Source organism: Aythya ferina (assembly GCF_964211825.1).
Source record: "Aythya ferina genome assembly, chromosome: 11".
In the NCBI taxonomy this organism is placed as follows: Eukaryota; Metazoa; Chordata; class Aves; order Anseriformes; family Anatidae; genus Aythya; species Aythya ferina.
In genome coordinates, this window is record NC_140307.1 from 7870394 (window position 1) to 7891687 (window position 21294).

The following is a 21294-nucleotide window of genomic DNA, read 5'->3' on the forward strand; positions in this document are numbered from 1 at the left end:
CTGTCAGGAGCTAGCAATCTTCCTTCTCACAGATCCAGCAAGGACCAAAAAAATCACTTCATCTCCATTTTGTGAAGTCTCACAGCAAAAACACCACAGAGCCAGCAGCTTAAGCAGGCTCCAAACACCACAGTGCAGAGATGGAGGGAAGCTGCAGCTCCTGGCTGGAGCTGTTTGCTTAGGAAATGAGGGGCTGTGCAGCACAGCTCTCCTCCCCAACATGCAAACCATACTCACAGCCTCTGGAGTCCCGTGTACAGCTCCATGTCTACGGCATTCAGCGTCTGCAAGTTCTTCCAGTTCTCTATGTGTCTGTGAAAGAGGAGGAAAAGCTCAGCCAGGGCATATCAGAGCATCTCCCTACCCAGGCAGGGCAGCACAGCACTGTGCCCCACACCTCTTCCCACCTTGCTTCAGCCAAAACCTTTAACTTACAGAAGGTCTGGGGCTTGGACACACTCTGGCTTCAGCATCCATATCCCCAGACATATGTGGTATGCATCATGCTGCCAAAATAAGCAGTTTTCTCATTCTGCTTTTATTCTGTTTTCCCAGCACTTTGGGTGAAAAAAAAAAAAATAATAACATGGTTTTACCCAGAATTTCGAGCATAGGAGGTGCAAACAATCCACTGCACATCCCTGGCAGAGTCATCGCCCCTCTCTGTGCACATCAGTGAAATAATGCCACAGCCAAGTGGCTCATGCAACACTAGTCAAAGTAAACAAAAACCTCTCTCTCTCAAAAAAAAAAAAAAAAAAAAAAAAAAAAAAAAAGGTAAAAAAAGGAAAAACACTCCTATTTATCCATTATGTCACTGGGGTGGACAAGGAGGCTCCTGGTCTTTGCTGGCTGGAAGTGCTGCTGGCAGGAGAGCACCAGAGTCAGTTTGGAAACCATGCCTTTATTATAAATTCCTCCATTGCCCGGGGTGCTGTGGCAGGTATGTTATGGAGAATGAAAACAGAAATAGATCTGTCACTGAGGGATCATTACTCAGTAAGTATTAGAGCTGGGGGAAAGGTGACAGAGCAGCAGCCCCAGAGAATGGGGTCCCTGTTATCAGGGGAACAGGAGCACAGCTGCAGCATGGCCACGGGCCCTGCTAATAAGCCACAGTGCTGCAGGGTGGGGAAGAAGCTTGGTTTTCATCAGCCAGGCCAGCTGAGGCTTTGTCCCAGACCAAACTCAGACACCAGAAAACACATTTTCAAGAAAGTCTTTCTGGGGAGCAGGTAGAGGTGAAGAGGAGAAACATTTCCAAGTGACGGAGAGGGGGTGATGCACTGAGAGCCATCGCCTGTGGTTGCAGGATCACATACAGTGGTCCAGAGGGTGACTAAGTGGAACTGGGACTTTCAGCCACTTCTGGAGCAGTCACAGAGGCCACACGTTCCTCCTCCAGCACTCATTATGTCTTGAAAAACGTGTTTGCACAGGAACAAACAGCAGTATCTAGACCGATTTGAGCCATACCCCAAATAATACCCAGCTAAAGAAAAATAAATAAAACAAAGTCTGGACTAAACCTAAATTCTGAGCATATTCCTCCTCTGCTGTCACCATCCAAGGAAAGCAGAGACCCACAAGAGTCACCTCTGCTTTCCACATGGTCCATGGCTGTCTGCATCTCCAGAACGATTAGCATAAGGACACAGCACAAACTCCCAGCTGGCTGCTGCGTGACAGCATAAGTTACGGTTCATCCTCAGTGACCTGTGCACCAGCTCGGATCGCCTGTGTCCCAGACAGAATGAGAAACAGGACTTTATCACAGCCGTTTCATGTTCCCTGCCAAAGGCCCTTGCAAGCTCTTGCAGAACAAAGCACAGACTGGGAGGCATCACTCAAGTCACTCGACAGCTCGCTGAAAGTCTCCAGAGAGAGGGCAGCTCTGCAATTTCAGGTCCTGGGGCACGAGGTTGCAGGTCTGGGTTGCTGGGGACTTGCCACAAAATATCCTGGCCACATTGGGCAAGGCTACACACACAGGTTGAAAGTGTTTCTCCAACCCAAACGAGAGTGTCCTCCAAGGAAAAAGAAGAGTGGCAGGAAGGGGAGGACATGGGTTTACCACTGGGGCACGCTGGAGCTCCAGCATCCAAGCGCTGACCTTTGGGCAGGGATGGAGCAGCCCCGAGCCAGGAGCTATGGAGCAACCACAGCTGGGGAGGAGGCAGCAGCCAGCTTGGCTCTTGTTTTATTGATTGTGTTTGCTAAAAAAAGGCAGGGTTATTTTTGACCTGACACTCAAAGCCACACACACGATTTTAGAAGACGTAGGACGAGACCTGAGCCTGTGCCCAGTGACGTGCACAGGCAGAATTTTCTGGGGACTCAACATTCAGGTTGTGGGGATATTGACAAAGCTGTAAATCTGACAGAAGCACCAACATCTTGGCCCACTCCAGACTCAAAATTAAATCTCTTTCTGTCCACAAAATGGAGCACAATAACTATGGAGTGGGAAAAGAGAGCCATAAACTGGTGTTATCCCCCATGGGACAGAATGGCCACTGCTCCCCAGGCAGTTAACCCCTACAGAAGTGACATTACACCAGGTTTAAAACACCTCCACGATTTTTGCTCCAGCCTCCCAAAATCAGCCTGTGAGCTTCACGAGCCAGATACACCCCTCAGTGTGTTGTTTAACATACACACAACACAGAGATGAAAGAAGCAACCATGGAAATAAATGCACACACACTTACATACAGGATAATCCCACAACACAGCAGCTGCTTAACATACAGCACAATAAAGGGCAATAACATCATAGTGAATTAGGTGCACAGGTCAACAAGGGACTTTGAGTCCTTTTAGCTACACAGACACTTCCCTTCATAAGGGCCCCCAGAAACAGCTCTTCTCCTTTTTTATCTGTTTTTTGAACTTAGCAGGAGTCACTTCCTAGCTCCTAGAAGTGACAAACCAGTTTTGGTTCTCAGGCCCCCCGAAGATGCACCTGAAAAAACATTTTCTTTGGTTCCTTTTTGTTTCTGAGCAAGGAGCGTAACTTTGTGCTGGTTGGATTTGCCTGAATCCACTTTAAAAAATACACAAAAATGCATCTTATTCTGTAAGTTCAAGGAGTCAAGCTGTGATTGCAAAATTGGCAGCTGTTGCACAGAAAAGCAAAACAACTAAAGAAACTCCTCTCCTAAGACATAAGTCCCTCTTCATGTCCTTCAGCCTCTCAACAAGTTCCTCCTCTTTTCCTTCCAGGGTTTTTGCGTGCCCTAGAAAGATCATGTCCTCCCAATTGCTGGCCAAACCAGAGACCTTCCCTTCTCCTCTGCCTCAGTTCATTAACCTGGCAGGAACACGTGTGCAAGGTTCAGGCCAAAAAAACAGATGTATCAACTCCCAGCCCTACCCTGCTCTCCACAGTCAGGCTTGGAGGTATGAATTACAGGCAGAGGGTTACTCCCTCCTCCCTGCAGGCTCCTCTAAACACACATCCCCGTGACATTCCCCAGTTATTACTAAGGTAAGCTGCTCTTCTGCGAGATGCAATAGCTTCATGAACAATACCCTACTCCCCAAATCCTGAACTGCTCGCCATATACACATCCACCTAGACTAATTCCCAGCCTTATTATCGAGACCATGTGGAATACATCACTGACGAAGATGACAGTGCTTGTTTTCTTGAAAGGGGAGCGAAAGGGCTGCTCATTTTAAGTGCTCACTTCCTTCTCATTCCTCATGTCTGTTTGGTGGGTCCTGGCCAAGCCCAGGTCTCCTTGCATTGCCTTTCACAGACCGAACAAAGTCCCGTTCAGTAGTAGCTGGGGTTTTGCCTTCCCAACTCATCCTGAAATGCTGCACCACAACTTCCCTGCTCTGCTCATTTCTTACCAAAATAGACTTGCAAGCATCTTAGATCCATTTTGTCTTGTGTCAAAATAGTCCTTGCTTAAGCAGCTTTTTTTTTCCTTTCCTGGCATTTACTCCTCCTTCCTCTACAAGCAAAAGCCAGACCCACCCAGCTATCACTTATAAATTACACAAGGTCAGCTCTCCTAAGGCAGCACGTCTGTACCAAGCAGTGAAGTGCAAGGCAAATTGTCTCAAGTGCCTTGAAGAGATACTGACTCAGGTCCCAGAAATGATGCAGATATATTGCTCAGACAGTCCTGGTGGCGAGGATGTTTTGCTTTTGGTTTCAGACCCGGCACACGACAGGCACTTACTCTGGGTGACCTATGCAATAAGCACCGGGCTGTAAGGGAAAGCAGCGCTGTTTTCTTCACCAGCCTGTTTAAGTCTCCATGTGCCTTCATCCCACTTGGCATTACAGGCTCTTGGTTTTGCAGCATTTCCCCTTGGCCATCCTCGCCCGCTTTGTGCCCCCACAGCCCCAGTGCTGAGCCAGCAGCAAAGCCCACGAGCCTGCTCTTGCCTTTTGTGCTGGTGTCCTCATGAAAGCAGAAGCTAACATCATCCCCAAGGAACCTCAGCACTTATCTCCTCTTGCAACGTGTCCCCCCACCTTTTCTTCTTTACCCAGCTCTTCACCTACAACAGGTGAGCTGCACTGTGCCTTCTCCAAAAATAAAAATAATTAAAAAAATAGTAACAACCCATTCCTGGCATAATGCAGCATCACATTAACCTCTCATCACAAAGTCAGCTCTTTGCCTAGGCAATCAGTCACCAGATGCAGAGCTAGCCTGACACAAGCTGGCTTTAGGACGCCTACCCTGCCCTGTATCTCAGCCTCCGTGTAAGAACAGCCTTTAATGCCCGATGAAAGCCTCGCAGAGCACCAATGTCAGACCAATGCTCGATGCACAGCATCCCCATGGGAACAGAACAGCAGTTCCCACCACTCCCCCAGAGGTGTTTGACAGCAGGGGCTGGTGTCACCATGCAGCAAGCCTGCACAGCCCCACGTGCTCCTCTTCCAGCTCAGGGCCAACGCGACGAGGGAAGTGAAAACATCATCCACAGGGATTTAAATGCAACCAGGCTCATTTTGTCCCATATGCGTGAGGCAGAGGTGAAAAGGAGCAGCTTACGCCAATTTGCCAAGTGATTAGCTCAAGGCTACTTAATGTCGCTGGCCTCCCTTCACTCTCCTCATACGACAAGGATAATATTTATCTAATCTCTCTCAGCTTTTCAAGCGCTGCGGTCAATAGCTAAAAAAGGCACTCGATAAGCACCGAGTATTATATAGCGTGTGTACACACACGCTGCCCAAATCTATATCAAGCCCAGATTGAGGAACGATGACTTTTCGTCAGGATGCCATCAGCTCCACTCACAGCCAAAGCAGATGAGGGGATTGAGCCACGCTGCACAAATGCCACATCTCATGTTGGGATGCTGGGCAGCGAACGTGGGATCACAATCCAGCAAGCAGGCAGACTCTGAGAAACACACACTGCTGTTGGAAAGGCAAGCAGAGCGTTTGACTCCTCTCTGCTAGGGCCACAGGAAAATTGGTTTGTCATCCAGGCACATTATACCTCGTGATGCCGACAGAAGAATTAGTTTTCAATTACCTGATATGCGTAGCATTATAAACAAACCACATGGCACGCCAGTGCCAAGCCATGCAAATATTTTCCCCCTGCCATCAAATTCATACAGAGAAGTCCTCTATCAACACCTTTGACCACTAAGCCCTGCCTGCTCCAGGCAGAGGTGCTGCAGAAGTCGATGGGAAGCCCCGGAGGCTGGGAAACCCCCGCCACCAGTGCCACCAACCTGGCACAGGTCCCATGCCCCGCAGCAGAGCACACCACAGCAGGAGTTTCTGGCCCCTTTTACCCACGGGGTTGAGGAAGCCATAAAGAAATCAGCCATCTTTCACAGCATCATAAGGCGCTTATCACATGCATTTAATAACCAGAGGCATGAAGGACTTGATTCTCTCAATATGGAAGTTATAAAATTGAATTGGTAACTGAGCATTAAAGGCAAGTGCAGCTGAATAAAGACTTATGAAGGCAATATTTTCCCCATTTAAAGCGTGGGCTTCCCCTTCCCAAAAGCGCACAGAGAAGTCACACAGCAGCAGACAACTTGGCATCATTAAGGATAATTTGAGGTCAGCGAGAGAAAGGGGGGAAGGAGAGAGACGCAAGCAAATCCAGCTTTGTAGAAATAATTATTAGCGTAACCCCACAGTGTAATTATGATTCGTCAAGGTAACAATCATAAAACACAGCACTGAGACACAGCTCCCTCTGCACCAGCTCTGTTCCTCTTTCCAGGGCCGCGCAGAGGTACGTGGGTGCTGTGGAGGATGCTCCTGGTTACCCTCCTGTAGGTCCAGCCATCATCAGGTTGGGCATCCAACCCAATAACCCAACCTGGGCTCTTCCAGAAAGTCTAGGCAAAAGGAAAAGCCCTAAATTCTCACTCCAAAGCCCCGTGTTTGTGCATTCAGCAACTTCCCTATGATCTCCACACGCCTCCAGCTCATCCCCAGACAGCCTCCACATCCAGCACCAGCTCTGGCTGGTGACTTATGGCGTAGACAGGACCCCTTCCAGGGACAATGTTTCAGCGTTACCGGAGGACAGCAGGCTGCCCGGACCCAGTGTGGACAGATTGCTGCAGGACACGGGAAGCAGTACGTCCCCATTATCACACACTAAAGCCAAGGTTTTTCAGCACAGGTAGAGTTATGCCCAGCCACTTGCTTTCAGGAAGGAAGAAATAGGTGCAAGGGGGGCAGTGGAGCTGAAGAAGTACTGCAGGCAGCAGGGCAATGGCCATCATCAGATATCCTCCTTAATTCCCATCATCATTACATCCCAGCTAGTGCTCAAGCAAGATCTGAGGTGTCCCAAATCCCCACAGAGTTGAAGAAACCTCATTTATCAGGGATGACCAATGGTGGAAAGGCTTCAGGAACACATCCAGGGCTGCAGCATCACCTGCATGCAGAGCAGGGAGGGGATGGTGTCCTGATCCCCTGTACGCAGCGTAGGCTCATGGCTCAGCACCTCCTGCAGGCCCTCTCCCTACCTCTTTTTTATTTATTGCCTATCCATATCCAACCCTTGCATGGTCTTGGACACCACCAGAAGGCAGAGAGCACAAGATGGGCTCATTCCCACTGATGTGCACATAAATACAGGAACACAACAACCTCAGGATGAGGCATCTGCCCAGTGCAAACAAGAGCTCACCCCCTGCCTGCAGCATCAGCTGTAGCTGTCTCTCCTTCTCCTCCAATTGACAGATTCAAAAATGATGATTTTCCCTCCAAAATACATTTATTTTATTATTCTCAGGCAGGACAGTGCACAAGAAACAACTGTGCAACCGCCTGGGAGGAGAGGGCAACCCAAGGGGAAAAAGACAGTTCCCCTGGGAGTTTTGCGCTGAGCACCAGTCCCAAGACAAGAAAGCAGCCTTTACTTTATGGGTGCAGAAAACCAAAAAAATCCCCTTTTAGGCAGCAGCTGGCTCCCCACATGCCTGCCAGGTCAAAGGAAGGGATGCTTTTATCCATAGGATTTCATAGGCAGCGATACCTAGCAGCATGCAGCATTTTGTGGTCTTTAAAGATCAAACAGCATTTTATAGAGGAAGCAGCACCCTGGTCAAAATCAGCTGCAGTAATCATATTCAGCCTTATTAAACCCTCTCTGTAACTTCAAACAGGGTCAGACTTCCTCACACTCCCACCTCCGAACAGGTCCGTGGCTGTTCAGAAATTAAAGTATATAATATACACATATAGATGTGTGTACACAAAAATTCATGTAATGAGACAGAGCTGCCAAACTCTTTCCAGAGGCAGCTGCATGCCTCCCCTGCGGAGCACGGTGCTTATACACATTAGCATGATGAAGGGATGGACCATGGGTATGGGATTGCTGCGTTCAGCTTGGCAGGAGGAACTCTTGGTGTAAGTAATGGCACCAAGCATCTTTCTTTTTTGTTTTGTTTTTTCCCCAGCTTTAGGACTACACCTCCATTAGACCTCATTAGCTCAGCCCAAAGGGGAGCACTGCCAGCCACATGCCCAGGTTACACTTCATGCTGTGCCGGAAGACAGGTAAAAAAGATGGAGAAAAGGGAGAAAATAAAATCTCCCATGGACAGGTTGAAGAACAAGGATGCAGGAGCAAGAGCCCAGTGAGAGCAGACACGAGAGCTGGGGATGGGACTGCAATCCTCCAACCAGACCCATCGCTGCCCCCAGCTCTGCCCTTGGCCGTGCACCCACACAGACCTGCAAGCACGTTTTCTGAAGGCACAGCCTCCCGGGAGTCTAAATCTGGGAACTTTTACAGCCACGTCAGCTCCATCCCAAGCCCTGGGTAAATTTAGCTGCAAGCCTTTGGGCTGCGCAGCGGACACTTCCCCCCGCTCCTCTGCCCGCAACTTGGTGTGGGAAGCAAAGCTCAGAGATGCAAACTGCAGGCATGGAAAGGTCCGTGTACTTCTGACTGCTGCTCAGGAGACAAACCCAGCACCCTCCCTCCCCTCTCAGCACCCCCATCCCACCGCATCCTCCCCTGCAGCCTGGCGCCCAGGGCTTTCCCACAGCCCCAGCACCAGGCAAGCTGCCGGCCCCGCGCGGTGGGGGCACGGCCAATGTGTCCCGGGCTGGCGTCCTGCTCCCACGAAGCGTTTGTTTTCCCAAGGAGCCTGAACTTTGATCCTCCAGCACTTTGGCTGCCCCAATGTTTACGAAGCTCGAGCGAGCGGGCAGCAATGCCCAGCTGGGCTGGCCGGGGGCCAGGCTCCCAGCCGCTCGGCTCGGGATGAGCACAGCAGCTTGGGGCTGTGAGGGACCTGCCAGGGTCCTCTCTTGGATGCTGAGCCTCCAAACCCATGGGCTGGCAGCAGCTTTCATCAGGATAACACTCTGATTCCTGCAGCCCTAGCAGGGAAAATAAAATCTCCTTTTTTTTTTTTTTTTTTTTTTTGCCTGCATACATTTCCTATGAGGGACACACCTGCCAGCAGAGGTGGACGAGTAGGAGCATTACTCAGGAGCAGGGGATGCACGCTTTGCAATAGGGTGGCAGGGCTGGAGGAGATAGCAGGTATTTAGTGGGAACACGACCGGCTCTTAACAGGAGAAGCAAGCCAACACGCCTATAAACATGACACGGGCAGGAGGAGACAGGGTGGGGAACCAAGGAGAGCAGGGAGGGAGCAGACACTTTAAAAGTTTCTCTCCCTGTGCTCCACTTTGTTCATGTAAATGTGAAAAAAGGGCTTGGGGAACACGTTACATGAGAAGACACTGACAGGCAGAGATGTTAACTGGGCTGTTGTGTCTGAGCAGACCCAGCAAGGCTGGGGACATTTTCCATCTCATACATTGATTTAGGCTGCTGTTCCTCCAGATTAAGGCACAGCTGAACTACAAAAAGCCTGCTCGCTCAGCACCTGGGGAGAGACTGGCATGCACCCAGCCATGGCTCCCAGTGGCCAGAGAGCTCTCAAACTGACCACTGAGGTTGAGCTCCTGCCACATCCCCTGCCATGAGACACAAGTACACGATACTTCACTGCTCGTCGATGAGGTTCCTACTACTGGAGTATTCCTAGAGGCTGGCATTACATGGACAGGCACAAGAACCTGCAGGAGTACTGAGGAACCCAGAGGTCACACACAGGTGTAAGTACTGAGGCAGCGAGTCCTGACAGCACTGCTCTTTCACCACCAGTGTTTATGGTGTATTTAATGCGATACCTTTCTTTTTGGCACTGGTTAGGGTCATGGAGCAATTTCTAAGTAGATCATCAGATGTCCTCATAACTGTTGTTTTTTTTTTTCCCCTCCAGATTCACTCCACCTTTGCTTCTGCCCCTCTGCAGGACCTGGAGGTCCCAGCACCAGCCCAACCTTGGAGCAAATCCCACAAGCCTGTAGGGTCAGCAGCAAAGAGAATTCCCCTCTGCATGAAAAATGAGGACCCTGTGTGCCTCCGGCCCCAGGAACAGGCTGGCTCACTCGCAGCCTGCAGCAGCTGGGGCCGAGAGCCTGTGCCATGTGCCAGGCTGGGGCTCACTGGGACAGCAGCTGGCGGGGCAGCCCTCCTGCACATCAGCTCCTTTTCCCTCTGTGGGTACTGCAGTGGGGTGGAGAAGGGCTGCTGTTGTGCTCCCCCCGCTCTGCTGCAGGGGGAACGCGGCTGGATCTCATGGTGCCTGATGCCATTGAGGCCACCCATCATCGTGCCCTTTCCCACCATCAGGCTTGCCCGGTGGCCAGCAAACTGCCCTAAACCCCACTGCTGGACCCCAAGCCACCACCTAACCACAGATACCACATTCGGGGCTGTGAGGGCATCACAGCTGCTTGGCCACAAGGACCAAAGCAACCATCAAGCCAGGGAACCCATCCCATGTGAGGGGCACCCCACATCTCAGCCTCTGACCAACAGCTTCTGCCCGGGGCAGTTTGCAGCTGGGTTGTTTTTACACTTTTTTTTTTTTTAAATAAACAAACCCAAACACATCTTTTCCCTATCTCCCCTTTGAAAAATCCTGTAGTTGCTATGGAAATGGTCTCATCAGTATGGGAGGAGCATCGCAGCGCCAGCCAAAACTCCCTGTGGCTCCCAGTTGACACCACTGCCTAGGAAGTGGTCATGCTGGAGGTGATCCCAGGGCATACCTGGGGCTGAAAGCAGCCACGGGCACCAACTGGAGAGAGATACCTATCCAGGAATCAGGGCAGGGATCTGCAGTTCACCCAGGAATGAGTGAATAAATCAAGACATGCTCACGCTGGCTAAGGGATGAGATGGGCACAGCTGTAACAAGACGCAGCCCCCGTGGCGGTGCCCTCGCTGTGAGCAGGGAGGTGGGCACGGATGGGGCAGAGCTGAGCTTGGCCTGTGCACATCTCCCAGGGGATTTCTGCCATTTGCTCTGTGCTCCAACATCCCTACCTTGCCTACTAAGCAAGCAGGGTGCAAACGGCAGCTGTCACAAGCTGCAAAGAGGGTCAGAGATCAGAGCACTGACCCCAGCACATTGCACACTTGTGTGCCCCAACACCCCCACTGCCCACACCGAGCCAGCCCCTCTCCCACCCTACAGCATCTACCGCAGACCCCTCAGATCTTATACCATGAGCAGATTCCTTCACCGAAAATCCTGGTGTGGGACCACCTGCAGCACCAGAGCTCGGGCCAGGTCCCTGTGCACCCAAGAGCTCCCGGCACAGGGATGAACGTTCACTCCTATGGCATCCCCAGAGCCCTGAACCTCTGCAGGGTGGGTTTGTTTGCCTGCTGCGTGCATGGAGAGCACGACCTCCAGTCTGAGCATGCTGCAGAAGCTCAGAGTGTCTGCTTTTCTAGACACCGGTGGGAAATGCATCTTCCCCCCAGGAGCCAAGAGCACAGCCAGCAGTGCTCTAGAGCTGGGGGTGCTATGGCTGTGTGGATACTTCTGTCACCAACCCTGGGTTTAGGGAATAAGCTGGGACCCCGCCTCCATCACCCCACTCAGCTGGGAGATGTGGGGGACATGGCTCCCTGCCCCAGCACAGGGTGCGTGCTGCCTCCAGCCACACCAAGCAGCTCTGCTCAAGGTGTGTCCGTCACCTTGTCACCAGCTGCAGCCCGCGACAAGCAGCAGCTCCCCCAGCAATGACAGCAGGACAGGCTCTCCCCTCCGTGGGGTGCTGATGCATGTCTCAGCCACCTGCCCGCAGCCAGCCTCAGGGCTTTCCCCAGCCAGCCCCACTGCAACATCACTCCACGCCTGGTATTTTAACCCCAGTGCATCCTGGTGTTGAGCTACCGAGCTGCCTGGTAGAGGGACACACAACCAAAACCTTGTCAGACCACCACGAGTGAAACTCATTTCACAGCATCACTGCACACAGGCTACAGGTGCCGAGCTGGTGCTCCCCAGTTGCGTCTCCTGGAGCAGGGTTTTTCCTACATCCATGCTGATGCTGGTCTCACCAAGCTTCTCCATTCTCCCCCAGAAGCCTTGAGGTCTGTCACACAGCACATCCCATGCAAAGGACACACACACGGGCAGTGCCACCAGGCTCCGTGGTGCTCTCTGGCGTCCATTGGGTGATGGGTGCAGGGTGGGTCCGAGCTCAGTACGAAGCACTGTCAGACCCCGCTGCTAATTTGGGCACAGAAGCCTAATTAAAGTCCTAAATAACCACTTGCATCACCAGACTGCAAGGGGCACGTCCAGCTGAGGAGCCTCGTACATCCTCAGTCTTGCCGGATCCTGAGTGCCCTCCCAGAAGAGCACACCCAAAGGAGAAGGAAGGGCTCAGCTGTTATTGAGCCACTCATCTTGGTCAGAGACGCTGCAAAAGCAGCCTGTGCTCTGTGACACACACCATCCCTTCTGGTCCAGATTTAACAGGTTCAGGACCTAAAGTACAAAGCAGCAGCCGGAACACTTCCCACCCTGATCATTTTGGGCCAAGCAGGCAATACCCCGCCTCTCTTGCTCCCTGCTGGCAGAAATTTCATCTCTCTAGCCCAGAACATTTTGCTCCACAGCTCCGGGAGCAGCTTCTGCAAGAAGTTTCATTCAAACCTGCCTTGCAAAGCAAGGAAACCACCTGCAAACGCAATGAAGAGCCCTGACCCAGCCTTGCTTGCACCAGGGACAGCAACCAGGCTGGAGCTGGGGGAGCACCAAGCCCTGTGTGGCCCTCCTAGGGCACCCAAGTGACAACAGGGTCCCCCGTGTGCCATCCTGGCTGCACCCTGAGGTTCCCAGGTGGGAGCTGCCAGCAGCACGCCGCCTCCCCTAGCAGCTCCCCGCAGCCGATACAGCGAATGAGATTACAACAAATATAAACTAATGATACAGCTGTCAAGGCAGATTAGGCTGCACAGTGTAAAAAATTGCAGGGCTGTTTAGTCACAACAATATAAGATTAATTTATCAATACAGCTTATGTGGCACTGGAGAGATAGCAAATTGAGTAAGTGAATCTTTTCTACACCTTGTGCGGGGAGGGAGGCTCGGACCCGATGGGTGCACAGGGCTGGGCGCCGCAAGGTTTTTTGGGCTGGGGATAGCCTGGGGGGGCTGCGCACCCTTATCCCAGGTGCTGGGACAGGATGTGCATGGGTGCCACGCACACACAGTTATTTACTTGCACGTTTTTAACCCACGGAGTTAACACATGCAAAAATATGCGCAGCCACCTCCACCCTTTGGAGGCTACAGCCCTGCAGGCACAGGGAAGCTTTTGGGTACCTCTCGAGGGTACCCAACACCGACAACATCCCCGGCAGGCCCGTATCCTTTCAGATCTCCCCTATGTTGCCATCTGCGGGTTAAAAATGTGCAAGTAAATAAATAGCTGCGGCGGTAATGAGCCCGGGCTTCGATCTGTGAAGGTGAGAGCGCAGCAGCAGCCGCCGCTCCGAAGGAAGCGCCCGTTTCTATAAATATTGAAATCCGGTAATTATCATCATTAGGACTGGTTGTGATTTATCCGTAGCTCAATCCCCACAAGTAAGAATGGCATTTATTTGCCACGATTAGAACAGCTAAAAATACCTCCCCAACCTCGCCTGGCCCAGCACTGTCCCCGTACCATCGCCCTCGCAATGGGCTCAGCCGTGGGGAGCAATGCAAAGAGAAGGGGGTCCTGGGGAGAGGGGGCTCTGTGCTCCCCCCAAGTGCTGTGGGACCTCAAACTGGTGCTCCTCCACCTTCCAGGAGCCATTCCCAGCTGTGCTCCACATCTCCCCACACTACATAATGTCCCCTCTAGCAGGTTGCCTCTCCTGCAAGGATGGTTTCTTTGTATTCATAGCAAAAAGTGCCAATTTTCTTGAAGCATCCCTCCCAGACACCTCTATGGATGAGTGTGTTGGAAGCCCTTGTCCTTCCTGACATCTAAGGGCAGGGATCAACCCACAAAACCCTGCAAGGAGCACTCAGCTCCCCATCCCCTGCTATCCCTCTGCCTTGGGGGCACATCCACCCCTATCCAGCCACCAACCAGAGGCTTCCCAGCCTTGTCCCCAGCGCTGCCGTGCTGTAAACGAGTACCTGGGGTGCAGGCAGCTGTAGCAGGAGGCAGCCCCGTGATGGTTTTCAGCCCAGAACATGACCCCAGCCAAGAGAATCCCCCATCAGATGGCCTAAATCACCCCAGGCCACCGCCGGCTGCTCCAGCCGAGCTCGCTCCGAGAGCGCAGATTTCCCCGAGGAAACGTGCCCGGCTCCCTCGGTCAGGGATGTTCTTTCTGACAGTCACGCCGAATATTTCCCCCGCTTCTTTGCTAATAACTGGAAAAACAGCCGTGAAATGGGCAGCCTGGCGAGCCTGCGCTGCGCGGGGGCGATGGGGACGAGGCGCGGGGCCCCAGCAGTGGTCGGTGCCAGCTCTTTGCCCCTGCCCCAAACCCACCCGGCCCCACAGCCACCACCTGCTGGTCCCCAAACCCAGCACACCTTCACCTCCAGCCTCTTCCCAGGGCAACGGGACCCCTCCAAGGGATTTTTCCCCTTCATTTAGCTCTCACTAGTTCGTCAGTACTCTCATAGGATGCTTCCAATTCACACCCCATTCCTGTTTTTTTAATTTAATTTTATTTTTTAAGCCCTTTGGTAGCTCTGCTCCCCCAGCGCCCGCTCCCCCAGCCCAGCCCGTTGCTATTTGCTTAGGGCCCTAAGCCACTTTTCAGTCCATTTGGCAGCGTCATATCCAAGGCAAACTGAACTAATTTTAAGAGTAAGATTTGGTGAGACACTATATCAAATGCTTTGCTAAATCCAAATATATTAGGATTTCCACATTCTGCTCAGCCACTAATTTTGAGATTCCATCAAAAAGAAAAAGCAATCAGGTTTGTCTGGCAAGATTTATTCTTCCTAAATCCCTGCTGTTATTGCTCATGCTTTCCTTATCCTCTAGTGCTTCACTTTTCTTAATACTGCAGGGCTGGAAGTGTTTGCTAGAAATTTATTTTTGCTATTTATATGGATTTTTAGAAATCTACCTCTGCTCTCCTCCGCTGCCCCCTGCCTTCCCCACTGCTAGCAGCATCCCCGTGCTGCCTCCACGCATCTCCTCCTCCATCCTCCTCGCAAGCCAGCGCAGGGTGGTACCGTGAGCTGGTGTTAACACACGGCTGGCCTCACTCACAGGATGCTGTGGAAAAAAATAATATGAAAGTACGATGTGTTTTTGCCAGCAGGAGAGAGGTCTAAAGGAAACACCAAGCTGGGTCAAGCCCACAGCACCACCTCACTTCTATCGAGGATTGGGCAGAATTAAGCCACAGCTGGCACCGGCGGGGATATCTCCAGCAGGAAAAACAAAATGCACAAGGGGCTGAGATCTCCTGCACTGTTTTTTGTTGTTCGTTTTTTTTTTTTTTTTTTTTTTCCTCCAGGAGCCAGGCAGATGTCTGGACTCCAACACTGCATGGCAGCCCTACCAGCTCCGTCCCCAAATGCCCCAGTGGCCCCATCCTGCTGCATGAGAGCGGGGCAGAGAGCTCATGCATCCCAGGTGAGCCTAATGAGCTCCTGCTCTTTTGGAGAAGAAAGGCAGCTCTGCTCAAGTGTAACCAGCTTCTGCTCCTCACGTGCAGCAGGGTTTGGTGTTTTGCAAACCAAGCAGCAGCCAGCAGGCAGGCCTCACGGCTCTGTGCGCCCACCTAGCAGGGCTCCTGCTCATGCAGCATCCAAAGACTCATGTGGCCACAGAAAAACAGTGGGGCTACCAGCCAGCATCGATGCGGAGCCACCAGCTCCAGCACAGCCTGCTGCACAAACGGGAACCACCAGGCTCGTGGTGTTCCCACACCAGCCTTTCTTCCCACCCCTAGGGTCAGCACCCAGCCACGGGCACAGCAAAGCTGGGCCACGAGATGACCCTGAGCTCTAGAGGGATAAACGGAGATTGTCTTTTCGCTCTGGCTATTTTTACATCCTCCAAAAATAAAGCTGTCCTGGAGGAGCAGCCCTTCCAAGGGCTGAGGTGCCCACAGTTAGGAGCCAGCAGCACCCAGCTGGCTGCAGCCCCAGGCTGGGGATGCCAGCCCCGTGCTGCCCCCCCTTTTAAGAGGGATTAACCCCCAGGGCAGCTGCCCTCCATCACCCCATCCCTGCATCCCCCCCCCCCAGCATTACTGGGGTCAGGGGGCTGCACAGGGGCTTGGGATTTACGGCTGATGCATACGGAGGATTTACAGGGAAGGGGCAGCTTCAGGGGACCCGGAGCAAAGCACCGGTGATTTATGGGGTTGGCAGCAATTTACACAGCAGGTAGCAGCAGCGAGGAGGCAAGGATTTACAGGGGCAGGAGAGAAGCCCTTTTTTATTGGTGTTTATTGGAAAACGAGGGCCTCCTTCCCCTAATTACTGTGACCCAGGGAGGGGCGCAGAAGCAGCTGGATTTACAGCGAGCCTCCCCCTTGCTCTGGAGGTCACGGGCAGGCCAGCAGCGGGGACCCTCCCATCCCAGTGTGACCACAGATGGCTTCTGCTTGGCCACAGCACCCTCAGGGGCAGCTCAGCACCTCCCTGGGCTGCCACCGCCCCACGGCAGCGCTCCAAGGCTGGGCTGAGAGCTCAGCCTCTCCAGGGAGGCTGCAGAGAGCAAGGCCTCTGACATCCCAGCACATCTCCCCTCCTGGGTCTGATCCAGCCCATCCACTCGTGGGGAGGCAGATTTCCTCCTGCAGGGCTGCCCAGGTGCCAGCACAGCGCTGCTGCTGCTCAGCACCCCAGGCTGGAGGCAGGATGGGCACGGAGACACACGGATTGTGTCTGAGCAGCTGCCAGGGGGTTAGCCTCTAGGGCTGCACGTAGCATTAAGAATATAGAAATATATAAATAAATATTGAGAAAGTCATCTCTGGTTGCTGCTTCACCACATTACAGCATCCTGCCATCAGTGCGGGACACCTGGGGAGGTGGGGCAGCCCCAACGCTGCCCTCTGCCACCGCAGGAGGCTCCACAACCAGATCCGACTTAAAATTCAGAAGCAATCCAGGAAAACCTCAAACTCCCAGCCCTCCCCTACCTCAGCTCCCAGTACAGGCTGAGGGCAGCCTCTGCAAAAGGAGCAGCCCGGAGATGCCAGCACAGCCAGCCACTGCCTGGTTTAAGGCAGACACAGGTACAGGAGGGTCCAACATCACACCCACGCAGCTCCCTCCCAGCAGGGAAAGCAACCTCCAGCAAATCCACTCAGGCATTTAATTTCGTGCTCCTTTTCTAGCCACCCTCCAGATTCCCTGTTTCACCCCAGATCTGTGCACACACCAGCAGACCACGCACCAAACTCATGCAGTATTTGCACAGGACACATGATGTTTTTCAGCACTGACTCTCTCAGCATAGGGGTGCAATAGGATTGGGTTCCTCTGGCACAGGGGGATAAAAGGTGCCAGGCATCGACCCCAAACACAGGCTAACACCGAGCCCTGCCCGGCTGGTGCTGCAGCTCCCACACCCAGCAGGCACACAGCGTCCCACGTCCCCACCAGCCCATGCCCCCACCCCCCTGCCCCAAAGTTTGACTAAAGCTCAGGAGTATCTTTGCTTTTATAAATCTCTGCCTTTTAATGATGGCTTCAAGGCTCAGAGAAAAAAAGGCCCATTAAACTCACTGAATAAGTTAATGGGGCAGAGAGAATCCATTTCAAAGCCACCCCAGGCTATTTTCCTCTGGAGCTAAAGCCTGAATAAGCAAAAAGGAAAAATTAAAACTGTACAGTGCTTTGCCAATAAATAACCCCTAGTGTAATCTGCTACAGGCAGGCCTCCATTTGCAGAGATAATAGGATGCAGATCAGCTGTAAAACACCTCCCCTTGCAGGGACCACCACCTTCTGATTGCAATTCACCGTGCACGAGGAGTCCCCACCTCCTGCCTGCCCCATTCCACCTGCCGGGGCAGGGCAAGCGCTGAATATCTTGCAAAGAAGCACCAAAATCCAGCACTTGCATCCCTAATATCTGTGCTCCAAGCACTCACCCCTGCTTGTCTGCATCTCCACCTCGTTTTTCCCAGCCATCCTGGCTGCCCATGCCCTTTCTCCCCCCCTTTCACCAGGGATGCTCTGGGCTCAGCCCTCCCCAACCAGATCCCACACACAGCTGCTCCTCCTCGAACACTTAAAACACAAGTGCCTGTCCCAGAGAGGGATTAAAAAAAAAATAAAAAAAAAAATCCCTGTTTGTAAATGTTGATCCCACTAGACGCAGTTTGTTTACTGTTTAATATTTAAAGATGCTAATTAAGTCTCTGAATAAATAAATCTATGCTACCCGCGCCTTTTGGAGCCAGGAAGCCCTCCCATGGGGCCAGGGCAGCCCAAAGCACAGCAGGGCCGGGGCAGCCAGCCCAGGGCATGCCTGAGCATCCCACCCCAGGAAGGGAGAGGCTCACATGCAGCACAGAGCAGCAGTGCCAGGTTAGGGACATCAGGGGACCCATGGCATTTGGAGGCAGAGGGATCACAGGCAAGGCAAGAGCAGGCAGGGTCACTCTGGCACAACTGGTGCCCTGCCCAGGGGACCACACAGCTTCATACCTGAGAGCTCCACTCCTCTTCCTAAGCCATCCTGCAGCCTCATGAGGAGCAGAGCATCCCCTTGCTCCCATCAGGACCTTCTCCACCCTCCCACCTGGTTCCTCTTTAGCCTCATTGGGCTCTGCCTCCCCCAGACCAGCTCCACCTGTGCCCTGCTCATTGCCATTAACCCTCTGGGCTCCCTCTTGTACACGCTGCAGCCCTTGGGTGCCTTATACACACTTCCTGAGCTCAGGTTTTGTCCCTGAGGACACCCTCCATCTCCTGTCCCAACCCAAAGCAGGGTGCTTCCCAAAAGAGCACCACATCCACCTGGCTCCACACACCCCACAGAGCCCATCCTGGGACAGCTGCAGAAAGTGTCAGAGCCCCCATGAAGCTCAAGCTGGGAAATTGTCCCCAGCACCACTCCGTTTCCCCACGCTGGCACAGCACACAGCATCCTTGACCCCGTGTCCTGATGAACTCTGCTCCCCAGGCTGCCCAGCAGCAGCCACCGAGCAACCCAAGGGCTTTCTGCTTGGTTTTGGGGGACATATTTTGGCTGCAAGAGCACATGGAGGTGGAGACAGCCAGAACTGGGACCAGTGCCTGCCCCAGCAGTGCCCAGCCACGTCCTGCAGGCAGGAGGTTTGGGGAACACGAGGAATCTGCTGGTGATGCAGCTCTGGAGATCAGCAGCACCCTTGGCACAGCGCTGTCCCCCAAACAGCCTCGTGCCCCGAGCAGGGTCCTTCATTTATTAGGGTCTCTAATGTATGCACCTGCTCAAACATTTCCACCTTAGCTTTTTTCCTTGCGGGATCCACCTGGGCAAAGCTCTGGGTTTGCTATGTAAGCGACAGCCTCGCACAGCTCAGGGGCAGGGACCCCACCCCGTTCTCATCCCATTACCCATTTCTCAGCCCCCCAGGGACGGCACAAACAGCTGGCAAAGACATCAGCGCCCCACGGCCCTCACCAAGGTCAAGGATGAGGTTGCTGGGAACATATTTCCATGCAGGAATGAAATACGAAGGGCTGGGGTATGTCCGCTTGGGGAGGGGGGGAGGCTGTAGGGTGAGGCAGGACCGCAAGGGGATGGGACAGAGGGGACAAGGGGGCTGGGGAAGACATGGAGTGGCTGTGCCAAGCCCACTGCCAGGATATTTTTGGTCAAATAAGCTGTTTTCCATCCCACGTAGGCAGGCTGAAGCTGGGAGAAGGGGAAGGTGGGGGTGACGGCGTGTGCTGGACCAGGGACAGTCCCCAGCGTCCCTGCGTCTGCTACAGCAGAGCCCTTGGTGGCAGCTGGAGAGAAGCCTGCTGCGTTCCCAGAGCTGCCTTCTCCTTCGGCTTCCCGACTGCTACATCACATGAAAACAAGCTCAAAAAGCAGCACATTTTCCTGCTGCTGCTCTTCCAGGCAAGCCAAGGCCAGAGCTGCAGGCGGGCATCACGCAGAGGGGACAGGGCAGGGACCCCGTGGGGCTGGGGCAGGGAACGGGGTGGCACGTTGGGGATGGAGATGTGCAAGCATGGAAATAAAACCTGCATCATCCCAAAACCTGCACCATCCCCAGACCCAGTCTTGACACAAGTTGGCTTCTCAACATTTTTGCATGAGTGGGGCGATGACTGCTGAGCAGCCTTCCAAGAGGCACCCAGTGGAAGATATTTTACTCCCTTTTCCTCCAAGCGGAGCCAGGCCCTGAGCCACGGAGCCAAGCACAGCTCTGAGCAGCACCCAGCACCCAGCTCCCAGCCCAGCACCCCTCCAGGCCCAGACCTCACCCCGAGGTGGTGCTGGGGACCCGTTTGTTGTTGCGTTGCGGGACCACTGGGTGTCACAGCCCTTCCACCACGTGCCCACTGCCAGCAGGGAAACAACTGGCTTATCCTTGGCCCCGCTGCCAGGGAGGAGGAGATTTCCTTTGGAAGCCCCATGCTGAGGACGCTGCAGGGTCAAGACCGGTTTCCTACCCCTGTTTCCTTTCTCCATCCCTCACCGGGCTCTTCTCAGCCTCTCTCCCTAGGGAAGGACACATGGCCTCTCTAATCCTCCAGCCTCCACCCAGCCCCTGCAGCAGGGAGTTAATTGGAGGAGCTGAGAGCATCGCACTCACCCCAAGGGCATCCAGAGACAGCTCTCAGCCTGTGCCCTCTTGGCTCTGCATCCAGGATTTCCCTGGGGATGCCTCTCTTGGCTGTTTGACACCACAGGACCGGTGGCCTTGTTTATCCCCCCTTGTGCTGGGCATCCCCCTAAGGCAGGGATGAGCAGAAGGATCTCTGTCCCTTGGTACCACTTGCACCGCTGCTCCGAGCCTCAGTTTCCCCATCAGCAATATGGGCAGAGGTTTTAAGGGCTTCTCACCCAGCAGCTGTGACAGCGGGCGGCACCCCACCCCTATCAAACCCAGCATTTCAAACACACCACCCATGGGTGGGTCGGCATCCTCCAAAAAGCTGCAAACCGCCCCAAATCCCAGCTCGGCTCTGGCCGTGCCTCCTGCAGCACCAGCACGACAGCTCCCTGTGTGCGGGGCTGCTCTGACCACGTCCTCTGGCAGCTCCGGGGGTCCTGGGGGCCGGCGACACCCCGGGGTGCTGAGCAGGGTGACCTGCCCGCAGGGATGCGAGGCTGCGGAGGCACCGGCGGCAGCCTCGCCCGAGCCGTCTCCCGCAGCCGCTTGCCCTCTAGCGGCTCAGCTGCCCTCGGAAAGCAGGAGGGAAGAGGCTGCGAGAGCGGAGGAGAGGCTGGGGAAGGAGCGTGGGGCAGAAACTCGAGTGGGCCGGGGGCTGGAGAGCATCCATGGGGATGTT

General features: G+C 53.6%; 1 protein-coding gene across 8 annotated transcripts in view; it reads right to left on the minus strand.

Moving 5' to 3' along the window:
- NTRK3 (neurotrophic receptor tyrosine kinase 3) overlaps positions 1-21294 on the minus strand; it is a 195306-nt gene that overhangs the window by 168591 nt on the left and 5421 nt on the right. For 5 of the 8 annotated variants that reach the window (XR_014696952.1, XM_084532677.1, XM_084532678.1 and 2 more), the window contains exon 2: positions 238-312. Coding sequence is in view for 7 of the 8 variants with exons in the window: in XM_084532677.1 (XP_084388803.1) it covers positions 238-312 (75 nt within the window). In the remaining variant the exon portion in view is untranslated. Of the gene's footprint in view, positions 1-237; positions 313-435; positions 558-4705; positions 4836-18489; positions 18565-21294 lie in introns of those variants that run through there. The other 3 variants (XM_084532680.1, XM_084532681.1, XM_084532679.1) reach the window with 3 other exon arrangements.